We start from the raw sequence: 13599 nt of genomic DNA on the forward strand, positions 1-13599 counted from the left end.
ATGGCTTGCACAGTGATTTAAAAGTGAATCTGATCTTATCTCTTCCCCAACTTAGTACTGTGTAGTTCATGGATTCACCCACTGCTTACAAGTTAAGGTCCAGATTGCTTAGCAGGCATACAGCATCCTTTATAATGGAAGCCTCCCCCTTCAACCTCATCTCCCCATTACTCCTTTCCTTATATTAATACTTCAAGTTCCAGAATCCTGAATTATTTACATATACCTAAATGGAAGATACCATACTGTTCCAATCCCTCTTTACATAGACTGTTTTTCCCCTCTAAGAATAGTCAAGTGCAGTAGTGAGAAGCGGGGAAAGAATAGAACAAATAATTTGATCTGTAACTGACTGTGAACAGTCAGTTGAGATAACTCACTACCTTTGGACCAGCCCACAAAAACTGTTATCCAGAATTATTTTTTCTTTCCTTCCTCTGCTAATCCAGGTTGTAAATGCCTATTTATCCTATAAATGTCAACCCCCAGCCAAATAATTAGTTATTCACTGCCTCCTTGGTGTCCTTGACTGCAGCATTTTGTACAGGTCTCTAGTATAGATTTCGCATAAATCTTGGCACTATGACATGAGTTCTATGTTGAAAGGAACTATGTCTTCTTTGTCTTTATATCCCTAGTGATGTAGCAAAGTGCCTAGCATTCAATACACATTCTTTTTTTTTTTTTTTTGAGATGGAGTTTTGCCCTTGTTGCCCAGCCTGGAGTGCAATGGTGTGATCTCGGCTCACTGCAACCTCCATTTCATGGGTTCAAGTGATTCTCCTGCCTCAGCCTACCGAGTACCTGGGATTACAGGCACCGCCACCATGCCCGGCTAACTTTTATATATTTTCTCTTTTAGTAGAGATGGGGTTTCACCATGTTGGCCAGGCTGGTCTCAAACTCCTGACCTCAGGTAATATGCCTGCCCCGGCCTCCCAAAGTGCTGGGATTACAGGCGAGATCCTACCTTGCCCCGCCTCAATACACATTTAAAACCTACTTTGTATGTATCCTGAGTGAAAATGTCAGAGGTATACACATATATGTCTATACCTATTTATGTGGAATATATACGTATCTATTTGAAAAAAATATTTTCTTATTACAAAGCATTACATTTAAATTACAAAAATAGGCTGGGTGCAGTGGCTCACATCTGTAATCCCAGCACTTTGGGAGGCCAAGGCAGCCGGATCACGAGGTCAGGAGTTCAAGACCAGCCTGGCCAATGTGTTGAAACCCTGTCTCTACTAAAACTACAAAAAGTAGCTGGGCATGGTGGCATGTGCCTGTACTCCCAGCTACTCAGGAGGCTGAGGCAGAAGAATCGCTTGAACCCAGGAGGCAGGGTTGCAGTGAGCTGAGATCATGCCACTGCACTCCAGCCTGGGCGGCAGAGGGAGACTCTCTCAAAAAAAAATTTAAAAAATTAAAAAAAATGACAAAAAAAATCATAAAATATAGACTAGCAAAAAAAGCACCCAGTCTCACTTACTCATGTGCAACTTCTATTGACATTTTTTTTGTTTTTCTTGAGATGGAGTTTCACTCTTGTTGACCAGGCTAGAGTGCAATGGCACAATCTCAGCTCACTGCCTCCCCGGGTTCAAGCGATTCTCCTGCCTCAGCCTCCCCAGCAGCTGGGACTACAGGCACGCACCCCCATGCCTGGCTAATTTTGGTATTTTTAGTAGAGATGGGTTTTCACCATGTTGGCCAGGCTGGTCTTGAACCTTTTGATCTCAGGTGATCCACCTGCCTTGGCTCCCAAAGTGCTGGGATTACAGGAGTGAGCCACCATGCCTGGCCAACATTTCAATAGAATCTTACAATTCCTGTGTTATATGTATTTATATATATACTTTACCTCAGTATGGTAGAGTGGGAAGAGATCTAGTTTAGGGATAAGATTCTCTTCTTGGCTCTATCTCCAACTCATGGGACTTAGAGAACATGATTTCAACTTATGGAAATAATTAAGCTTTACCTTCTTATCTTGAACAGTAATACGAGATTCAAATGAGATAATGCAAAAAAGGAAGATCTCTGGCAATTTTCAAAATGCTGCATAATTTTATTCTTTTACAGCAGTGCAGTCTTGAAGTTAAAGTATTAGTGGCAGAGCCTTTACTGACCACAGCCCAGATCTCAGGGGGCAATCTACTGAAGGTCACGCTGGAGGCTGCTTACTCTGTGCCTGAATCCTTCATTCCAACAGGTCCTGGGCAGAACTACATGGTCGGTCTGCAAGTTCCATCACCTGGAGAGGTAAAGCCCTACTGCCAGATATTTATAGAGATTCAAACATGTCTGTACTCATATGGCCATCTCTTCCTCACCTCTAAGATTTCATTCAAAGCATTGCACTACTAATGGCCAAGATTTATTTTAGGCTTGAAAAATACAGGCCGGGCGCGGTGGCTCACGCTTGTAATCCCAGCACTTTGGGAAGCTGAGGCGGGTGGATCACGAGTTCAGGAGATCGAGACCACGGTGAAACCCCGTCTCTACTAAAAATACAAAAAATTAGCTGGGCGTGGTGGCGGGCGCCTGTAGTCCCAGCTACTCAGAGAGGCTGAGGCAGGAGAATGGCGTGAACCCGGGAGGCAGAGCTTGCAGTGAGCTGAGATTGCACCAGGGCACTCCAGCCTGGGCGACACAGCAAGACTCCGTCTCAAAAAAAAAGAAAAGAAAAATACAGTTTATTTCTATTTTATATACAGATTTTAATGTTTATGATTTACATATTTATTATATATTGTGCATTAAATATAATTTATATAAATATATGGTGGAAAATATGTAAGATTTAAAATGGCCGATTTTGGTGTATTTCTATACAGATTATTTTTATGTGTACATTTTGCAGATTTTGTGCAATGTGCTTTATTAAACAAAACTTTCTCTTAATTCCAGATTATTTTCTTAGGCCAAATTTCTAGGTATAGGAATGATTGGATATGGAGTTTCTTAGGCTCTTGTTGGAGATTTGTAAATTGCTTCCTAAAAGGCTTCTTCTATTCAGTTAACACTTCCACTTGTCTTATTTCCAGGGCCATGTATGTGGATGACCCACTAAAGTTGTGTGGCAACTGTTCAGTTTGCTGAGGACTTAGGCGGTTCCTGGGACATGGGACTTTCAGCACCACAGCTGGGACAGTCCTAGGCAAATGAGATGGCTGATCACCCTTCCAGGGAACAGCCTGCATAGCTATATGAGGCAGATCTGTGCATTGCCCTCTCTCCAAATTTGGGATTGTATTGAAAATTTTCTCTTTGTTTTTGCTAATTTTGATAATTAAAAGTGCCTTTTATTTTTTTTCTTCTGGAGGGCTTAGTATTTTTCTTGCTGATGTATTAAATTCTGGCTGGGGTGCAGTGGCTTAAGCCTGTAATCCCAGCAGTTCGGGAGGCTGAGGCAGGTCGATCACCTGAGGTTAGGAGTTCGAGACCAGCCTGGCCAACATGGTGAAACCCTGTCTCTTATAAAAATACAAAAAATTAGCTGGGTATGGTGGTGGGTGCCTGTAATCCCAGCTACTGGGGAGGCTGAGGCTGGAGAATCACTTAAACCTGGGAGGCAGAGGTTGCAGTGAGCCAAGATGGTGCCAAGATTGCACTCCAGCCTGGGCAACAAGAGTGAAATGCCATCTCAAAAAAAAAAAAATTCTTCATATGTAGAGAAAAATAATGTTTTCTTTCAAGTTTGCCAATTTATAGTTTATCATATTTATTTCTGGTTTATTATTTATTTTTAATTTGGGTCATTGTTTTGGTATACAAAAGTTTTTTAATAGTTAAATCTTTTTCTTTTAGGTTTCTTGCATCATTTTAAACTTGAAAAGGGCTCCTTTATTCTGATGTTTGATGAAAGGTTGCCCTTCCAAGTCCTAGAATTCTTTTTTGCTTTGTTTTTGGAGATGGAGATGGAGTCTTACTCTGTCGCCCAGGCTAGAGTTCAGTGGCATGATCTCGGCTCACTCCACCCTGTGCCTCCCGGGTTCAAGCAATTCTCCTGACTCAGCCTCCTGAGTAGCTGGAACTACAGGTGCCCACTACCATGCCCAGCTAATTTTTTGTATTTTAGTAGACACGGGATTTCACCATGTTGGCCAGGCTGGTCTCGAACTCCTGACCTCAGGTGATCCGCATGCCTCAACCTCTCAAAGTGCTGGGATTACAGGCATGAGCCACCACGCCCAGCCCCAGGTCCTAGTTTTATGCAGTAGTCTTAGTTCCAGCTTCCTGTCCTGCCTGAGTGTGGGGCCATGATTGCTTCTCTATAATAGTGTCTGGGTCTGACATTTCCTGGGTTGCACAGCATCAGCTCATGAGCTTATCCCTTGGGTATTGAGTTGCTGCTGCTGCCAGTTCTGGCACTTTTTAGACTTTCTTTTTCTTTCTCTTTTTTTTTTTTTTTGAGATGGAATCTCGCTCTGTCACCCAGGCTGGAGTGCAGTGGCGTGATCTCGGCTTACTGCAACCTTTGCCTCCTGGGTTCAAGCGATTCTCCTGCCTCAGCTTCCCGAGTAGCTGGGACTACAGGCGCCCATCACCACGCCTGGCTAATTTTTGTATTTTTAGTAGAGATGGGGTTTCACTATATTGGCCAGGCTGGTCTCGAACTCCTGACCTTGTGATCCGCCTGCCTCGGCCTCCCAAAGTGCTGGGATTACAGGTGTGAGCCACCGTGACTGGCCTAGACTTTCATTTACTTCTTTTGACCTTGGCTATGTGATAAAATATAACTCTTTTTTTGTTGTTGCTGTTCTACTTTATCTAGTTTGTTGTGTTTGTTGCTGACGAAGGGTCTGTTGTACTTTAGTTTGCTGTAGTGTTGGAAATAGAACTTTCTTTTAATTTAAGGGCCATTTATTTTTCTTTTCCAGTAAACTTCTTGTTCCTGTTCTTTATCTATCTATATATCTCTCTATCTATCTATCCATTAATAAGAGACAGAGTCTCACTCCATCACCTAGGCTGGAGTGCAGTGGCACAATCATAGATTACAGTAACCTTGAACTTCTGGACTCAAGCAATCCTCTCACCTCAGCCTCCCACGTAGCTGGGATTACAGGTGCATGCCATTGCATCTAGCTAATTTTTAAATTTTTTTTTGTAGAGATAGGGGTCTCGCTATGTTGCCCAGGCTGGTTTTGAACTCCTGGGCTTTAAGTGATCCTCCTGGATCTATCTCCCAAAGTGGGATTATAGGCATTAAGCCACCTTGCCTGGCTGATATCTCATTGTTTTAATGTGCACTTTACTGATTATTAATGAAACATAGCATGTTTTTATTTAAATGTTGGATGTTCTAATTTCCCCTTCTATAAATTGCCTACTTATATATTTTACCAATTTTCTACTACAAGTATACTTTGGATAAGTTATAAGACATGAAAATGCCTATATTTTTAGCCCCTTGCCAGATTTTAGTTTGTTTTCTAAAGGATAATTTTTAAACAGGTATAAACACAACTCTCATATAAATATAAATAACACAGAATTTGGTCCAAGATTTTATTTAACTAATTGGTGAGGGAATCAGTAAAATGTGACAATGAGTTCAAAGGAGTATATAGGCATCAGGAATGCTGAAATGAATTTGCCAATAATTCAAAACTTGTCATTAGCTTCAGGGAAATAATCAGTTACATTGCCACTGGACAAACTGTATCTGCATATTTATGAACAAGAATAATTTGCATTATTATCAAATGTCTGTAAGTTACAGAGTTGTAAAATAGCACAAAGAGAATGAAGGGCACAGGCCCCTCTCTAAAATCAGATTAATCATAGAGGGGTATGTTTGACAACACTCAGCATTCCATTGAAAAGACACTTGAATAATCTTCTTGTCCATTTCAAAGTCCTTTACAAATTTTCCTGACATATGGTATTTATTTCTGTAGAAGGACTATCCCATTTTATTTAAGAATGGAACTCTGAAGCTTGGAGGGGAAAGGGAACCTGTTCCCCGGCCCAAAAAGTGGCCAATTGCCAACATTCTGGCTCCAGGAGCTAATAACATTCCTGATGCATTCATTGTTGGTGGTCCCTATGAAGAAGAAGAAGGAGAACTTAACCATCCTGAGGTGAGAGCCTGATATACAGGTTTTTGTGATAAACTTAGTGTACTGACAGATGATAAAACATTTCGTGAATTACTGTAATTTATATACATTTGTCACCTGTCAAAATAATTACATGCCAAAATAAAACACATATCTAATTCTGATTCAAATATCTTCTGACTTCTTAAGTCCAGAAAACAAAATAATTTATATCACATGTGCTCTTTATTTTATTTTAAATTTATTGATTTATGAATAGGTAATTATCAGTTACTGTCAAAATTAAAAATGAAGATCTATTCAGTGAAAGTATCCCTCTAGTCATGTCTCTTCCTTCTAATTCCTCTCCATCTCATTACCCTAGTAGTGATGGCAGCAGTGGCCAGTCTGGAGCGGCTCCTGCCATGATGCTGGCTGCAGTGGGGGAGTCCTGACTGGGCCTACACGCTCCATGGAGCCGGCGGGAGCCAGGAACAAGTGGGAGCCCTGCCCTCCCATATGCAGCTGCAGCTGTCCAACCACAGCTGCATACCCAGGCATCTCTGCACTCTTGAAAGCTGGGAAGCCCTCCTGCCACCACAGGCTTCGAAGTGCTTGCTCCTGCTGCCTGGCCTCTGCCTACTCCTGGTGCCTGCTCCAATTTTGGAGCTAAGTTGTGGCCGAGTCCGGTGCTGTCACAACCTGGCCAGGTGCGCATGTGCTCAGGGCAGCGCTGACACACCAACCCCCTGCCACCTTGATCCCCCTCCAGACTTTGGGCACCCACGAGCATGGGAGAAAGTCCGAGGGGCCACTGAGGGCAGCTTGGCATGGAACTGCAGGCACCCCTCAGCATGAACAGCCAGGGCACTGTGGATGGCAGCAGGAGGCAGACAGGCTCCTGGGCAAAAAGGGGCAGGTCCCCAGTGAAACCCCACCTTCAGGCCAGGGACCGCCTTAGGTCTGGGGGCCAGGCTGCTAGTTCCATGGACTGGAGTGAGAACGGTAATTTTCTGGCCCCACCCATGGCCTCCCATGGATCAATCAGCATCCACTTCCTCCCCTCTGAAGCCCGTAAAAACCCATGACTCAGCCAGACTCAGGCAAAGGATGGGATGACCTGCCTGTGGAGAGGAGCTACCCACTGTGGTTCTCCTCTCTTCTGAGAGCTGGGCACTCTCAGGACAACCTGCCTGCAGAGAGGAGCTACCACTACTCAGTGGGTCTCCTCTGAGTTGTTCTGTTGCTCAGTAAAGCACCTCTTTGCTTTGCCCACCCTCCACTTGTCTGTGTACCTCATTCTTCCTGGATGCAAAACAAGAACTCAGGACCTGCGGAATGGTGGGGCTGAAGGAGCTGTAACACAAACAGGGCTGAAACATGTCCCTTGTTCATCACATTGTGGGTGACAAAAAGGGGAGAAGAGAGAAGAGTTATGGTCCTTTGGGAAGCCCAGACCTAGGAGCTCCCTGAGCCAGGGCTGTGACACCTGGGGCTCTTCAGTTTCTGGTGTCTCCAGGCTTCTGAACACCACCACATTCCCTGGTGCCGGCCACGGAAGCCGTTTGCAATATGCCTGGTTCAGCTGCAGCCTTGCAGGGAGCTGGCACCTGTGCTGATGCCTGGAGCTGCCAGCTCTGCTGCAGCCAGCATGCCTGGCTGTGCACAATGGCCAGACCCCATGATTGCTTACTCACACACCCCTCAATGATCCATGCCTAGCTCACCCTTGGCAGGCATGGGATCCAGGCTAGTAGTGCAAGCCTAGCACAGCCTGCCGGGCCAAGTGGGTGAAACGAGCCTAGCAGGCCCAAGCAAAATTTGGGCAAAAGTGCCACCAGCCACAGAGGTTTTCTGCTGGAGAAGCAACAGACCAAGGATTCTGTGACAGTCATCACCTTTGTTACAGTTTCTTATGTTTCCTTCTAGATACTTTCTTATGTATATAAAAGCAAATATATAAGTCAAAGGAAGACCCAGAGACAGAAGCATTTAGAAAAGTAAAGAAAAGGTTTCCTTGGAAATTGTGAAAGGGAGTCAGACTTCAGAAGGACTGGCTCACCAAATAAAAAATCAGTATAGTCATCTCGGCTGGGCAGAGTAGCTGATGCCTGTAATCCTAGCACTTTGGGAGGCCGAGGCAGGTGGATCACTGAGGTCAGGAGTTCGAGACTAGCCTGGCCAACATGATGAAACCCTGTCTCTACTAAAAATACAAAACTTAGCTGGGCACGTTGGCACACACCTGTAATTCCAGCTGCTTGGGAGGCTGAGGCACAAGAATCACTTGAACCTGGAGGCAGAGGTTGAAGTGAGTCAGGATTGTGCCACTGCACTCCAGCCGGAGTGTCAGAGCGAGACTCTGTCTCAAAAAAAAAAAAAAAAAAAGTATAGTGATCCGTTGGTATACGTGGGGGATTGTTGCCAGGACCCCTGCAAATACCAAAATTCGTGCATACTCAAGTCCTGCAGTCAGCCCTGTAGAAACTATGTATAGGACAAGTTGGCCCTCCATATTTGTGGGTTTTACATCCCACAAATACTGTATTTTTGATTCATGTTTGGTTTAAAAAAGATCCACATGGCCAGACATGGTGGCTCACACCTGTAATGCTAGCACTTTGGGAGGCCAAGGGGGGGGTGGATCACAAGGTCAGGAGTTCGAGACCAGCCTGGACAATATGGTGAAACCCCATCTCTACTAAAAATACAAGAATTGGCTGGGTGTAGTGGCACACATCTGTAATCTCAGCCACTCAGGAGGCTGAGGTAGGAGAACCACTTGAATCCGGGAGGTGGAGGTTGCAGTGAGCCGAGATCATGCCACTGCACTCCAGCCTGGGCAACAGAGTGAGACTCTGTCTAAAAAAAAAAAAAAAAAAATAGATTCACATATGAGCCAGGTACGGTGGCTGTAATCCCAGCAGTTTGGGAGGCCAAGGCAGGCAGATCACTTGAGACCAGGAGTTTGAGACCAGCCTGGTCCTAAAAACACAAAAATTTGCCAGTATAGTGGTGTGCGCCTGAATCCCAGCTCCTCAGGAAGCTGAGGCACGAGAATCGCTTGAACCCGGGAGGCAGAGGCTACAGTGAGCCGAGATTGTACCACTGCACTCCAGCCTGGGTGACAGAGCAAGATTCTGTCTCAAAAAAAAAAAAAAAAAAAAAAATCCACAAATATATATAAGTGGACTCATGCAATTCAAATTGTGTTGTTCAAGGGTCAAATGTTTTTATAAGAAAACAACACAAAATTACCAGCGTTACCCCATTTACATTAGTCTATTCATGATGGCAAAACTGCAGGTTTCTGCACTTGATTTTCAGATATACAAAGGTTATAAAATATCTTCAGACATCAGCATAATAAACATCAGGGATAAAAGTACTTTTCTTTTTTTGTTTTTTTGAGATGTAGTTTCCTTCCTGTTGCCCAGGCTGGAGTGCAATGGCCCGATCTTGGCTCACTGCAACCTGCACCTCCTGAGTTCAAGCGATTCTCCTGCCTCAGCCTCCCAAGTAGCTGGGATTACAGGCACCTGCCACCACATCGGGCTAATTTCTGTATTTTTAGTGGAGATGGGGTTTCACCACATTTGGCCTGGCTGGTCTTGAACTCCTGACCTCAGGTGATCCGCCTGCCTCAGCCTCCCAAAGTGCTGGGATTACAGGCGTGAACCACTGCGCCCGGCAGATAAAAGTACTTTTCTTTAGGAAGTCCAGATTTTCAGGAAGTATTCAAAGTCTTGTTATTTTCAAAACTAGAATCTGTTGGGAAGACACTGCTATTTTTCCTTTATCTCAAGGTATTAATATTTTTGTTTGTTTGTTTGAGACAGAGTCTCACTCTGTCACCCAAGCTGGAGTGCAATGGCACAATCTCAGCTCACTGCAACCTCTGCCTCTTGGGTTCAAGCTATTCTCATGCCTCAGCCACCTGAATAGCTGAGGTTACAGGCACACGCCACCATGCCCTGCTGATTTCTGTATTTTTAGTAGAGGCAGGGCTTCACCATATTGGCCAGGCTGGTCTCAAACTCCTGACCCCAAGTGATCCGCCCACCTCTGCCTCCCAAAGTTCTGGATTACAGGCGCAAGCCACCGCGCCCTGCCTGTTTTTCATTTTTTAAAACTGAGTGTATAAGGTGATCATATATATATGCACACACTAATACATACATGTATTCGTTCCCCATCATTTTTATTACACAAATGTAAAGAGTACATACTTACACACACTATATGCAACTTGCTTTGTTTTACTTTGTGGTGTATTTTTGAGATTTTTCCACATTATATAAAAAGCAGTCTCACTCTTTATTTTTACTTGCTGTATAATGTGACATTGTATGGACATACTTTAATATACTTATTAATTATATAAATTACCAGAAATTTGTCAAGGGCATAGAAAATAGTATAATACACTTGCAAATGTTTCTTGAATGAGCTGATAATCCACCGATGGAAACAGTTAATAAAATAATTTGTAAAATGAGGATGGTTGAATTATTTTTCATTGTCTGACTCTAAATATTTAAAATAGTAGAGATGAGGCTAGGAATATTGGAAAAACACTGTGCATTATCTTTTCTCATCATTGTGATTAGTGAAAATTCATACTTTGATTTATATTTTAATTTAGATCAGACATTTTATTTTAGTCATTCAGATTATATTTTATGTTTTAGTTTAGATTGTTAATTCTCAACCCTGGCTGCACATTACAGTCACCAGGAAAGCATGTAAAAGAATGACAATGGCCAAGTCTTAACCCAAGTAAACTATGTAAGAATTTACTTTTAAAATCGTACCAATGCCAGGTGTTTTTTCCTTTTTTTTTTTTTTTTTTTTGAGACAGAGTCTCTGTCACCCAGGCTGGAATTCAATGGCGCAATTATTGAGGCTCATTGTAGCCTCAACCTCCTAGGCTCAAGCAATCCTCCTGCCTCAGCCTCTTGAGTAGCTGGGACCACAGGCTCATGCCACCACACTCAGCTAATTTTTAAATTATTTTTAGAGATGGAGGTCTCACTTTGTTGCCCAGCCTGGTCTTGAACTCCTGGCCTCAAGCAGTACTCCTGCCTTGGCCTCCTAAAGTGTTGGGATTACGAGTGTGAGCCACTGCACCGGGTCCAGGTGTTTAAAAAAAAAAAAAAAAAAACTCCGGATGATTTTAATATGCATCCAGAGTTGAGATTCATTGATTGAGGTTATGTTAGTCAGTATTTGGATCTTAGTACTGGATCAATGTAACTATTATATATGTAATTTATCTTATCTTACATACTTTATTAATAAAGTACTCATAATTTTAAGGTGGTGGTAGTAGTTGCAATAGTAGTCATAGTAGTAATAATAGTAGTAAGAAAAGTATTGTGAACAAATCCATTAAAAGAATGCCCTATAGATGGAGCAGAATGAAATCATGGCACACATACCGAGAACAGAAGTATTTATATTTTACAGGACAGCGAATTTAGGAATCAAGCAGAGTGCATAAAGAAAAGGATTATTTGGGACTTGGAAAGTCGCTGCTACCTTGATCCTTCTGCAGTGGTCAGGTAAGAAGAGGAAGGACATATGTCTAACCCACAAAGGCTTGTAGGTGGGAAGAAATGTTACTTTTGTTAATTTTATTTATATTTGAGTTAAGGTAATTTTAGATTGAGACTTTCTCATTTATCACATCTATATATTAGAGTGATGTTGTGTTCATCTGCTAATAAAAGAAACAGCTAGTGATGGTGGTTTAACCAAGGTGAATGCTTATTCCTCTTTTACATAAAAGAAGTCTGAGCTGGGCCTGGTGGCTTATGCTCAGCACTGTGGGAGGCAGGAGGATCTCTTGAAGCCAAGAGTTCAAGACCAGCCTGGGCAACAAAGTAAGACTCTGGCTCACAAAAAAAAAAAAAAAAGAAAGAAAAAAAAGAAGAAATTAGTTTGGTGCAGATACGTACCTGTAGTCTTACTACTTGTGAGGCTGACGTGATAGGATTGCTTGATCCCAGGAGGTTGAGGCTGCAGTGAGCTGTGATTGCATCACTGCATTCCAGCCTGGGCAATGGAGTGACACCTTGTCTCTTAAAAAAAAAAAAAAAAAAAAGTCAACTGGGTGCAATGGCTCACAACTGTAATCCCAGCACTTTGAAAGGCCGAGGCGGGTGGATCACGAGGTCAAGAGATTGAGACCTTCCTGGCCAACATGGTGAAACCTCATCTCTACTAAAAATACAAAAATTAGCTGGGCATGGTGGCACTCACCTGTAGTCCCAGCTACTCGAGAGGCTGAGGCAGGAGAATTGCTTGAACCCAGGAGGCAGAGGTTGTAGTGAGCCGAGATCATGCCACTGCATTCCAGCCTGGCAACAGAGTGAGACTCCATTTCAAAAAAAAAAGAGTCTGGAATTGGTATGTATGATGGTTACACAGTGTTATTAGGTATCCAGGCTCCATCTTTCCTTTCGTTCTACCTTCTTAACTATGTGACTTCCATCCACAAGGTTGTATCATGGTGCAAAGGTGGCTGCTGGAGCTCCAGCTTGCACACTCACATTTCTGGCAGAAATTTGGAAGAGGAGAATGGTTATGGATAAAAAAGGACACATGCTGGCTGTCTTAACCCCTCCTCTGGAACCTTCCTGGAATCTGGCAACTTCTGTTTATGTCTCATTATCCAACCTCTAGATGCAAGAAGGCTAGACAATAAAGTGTTTTAGTTGAACACATTGTCACCCAGGCTAAATCAAGATTTAATTACTAAAGAACAGGTACACTGATATTGTGTAGGTAACTATCAGTCTTCGTCACAGTGACCTGGTTGTTAGAGAGAGATGAGAATTGAAGGATTACCAATATATATACAATCTGAATGAACAACTCTGACTTTAAAAAAATGAGTATCTGTTTTTGTAGGACAGCTTTAGATTTATAGAAAAATCGAGCAGAGGCCGGGCGCGGTGGCTCACGCCTATAATCCCAGCACTTTGGGAGGCCGAGATGGGTGGATCACGAGGTCAGGAGATCAAGACCATCCTGGCTAACACGGTGAAACCCTGTCTCTACTAAAAATACAAAAAATTAGCTGGGCGCGATGGCAGGCGCCTGTAGTCCCAGCTACTCGGGAGGCTGAGGCAGGAGAATGGCTTCAACCTGGGAGGCGGAGCTTGCAGTGAGCCGAGGTTGCACCACTGCACTCCAGCCTGGGTGAAAGAGCGAGTCTCCATCTCAAAAAAAAAAAAAAGAAAGAAAAATCGAGCAGAAAAATTGAGCAGATATGGCCGGGCGCGGTGGCTCACGCTTGTAATCCCAGCACTTTGGGAGGCCGAGGCGGGCGGATCACGAGGTCAGGAGATCGAGACCACAGTGAAACTCCGTCTCTACTAAAAATACAAAAAATTAGCTGGGCGTGGTGGCGGGCACCTGTAGTCCCAGCTAGTCGGAGAGGCTGAGGCAGGAGAATGGCGTGAACCTGGGAGGCGGAGCTTGCAGTGAGCCGAGATTGCGCCACTGCACTCCAGCCTCGGCGACAGAGCGAGACTCC

The 13599-nt window shown here is 43.5% G+C and overlaps 1 protein-coding gene across 2 annotated transcripts in view; it reads left to right on the top strand.

Annotated features, from left to right (window-relative positions):
- Positions 1 to 13599, top strand: part of CFAP70 (cilia and flagella associated protein 70) — a 68964-nt gene that overhangs the window by 13012 nt on the left and 42353 nt on the right. For both annotated transcript variants that reach the window (XM_063637527.1, XM_063637528.1), the window contains exons 7-9: positions 2092 to 2271; positions 5916 to 6098; positions 11526 to 11620. In XM_063637527.1, coding sequence (XP_063493597.1) covers positions 2092 to 2271; positions 5916 to 6098; positions 11526 to 11620 — 458 coding nt within the window. The remainder of the gene's footprint in view (positions 1 to 2091; positions 2272 to 5915; positions 6099 to 11525; positions 11621 to 13599) is intronic.

The sequence above is a fragment of the Symphalangus syndactylus genome, chromosome 4 (genome assembly GCF_028878055.3).
Source record: "Symphalangus syndactylus isolate Jambi chromosome 4, NHGRI_mSymSyn1-v2.1_pri, whole genome shotgun sequence".
In the NCBI taxonomy this organism is placed as follows: domain Eukaryota; kingdom Metazoa; phylum Chordata; class Mammalia; order Primates; family Hylobatidae; genus Symphalangus; species Symphalangus syndactylus.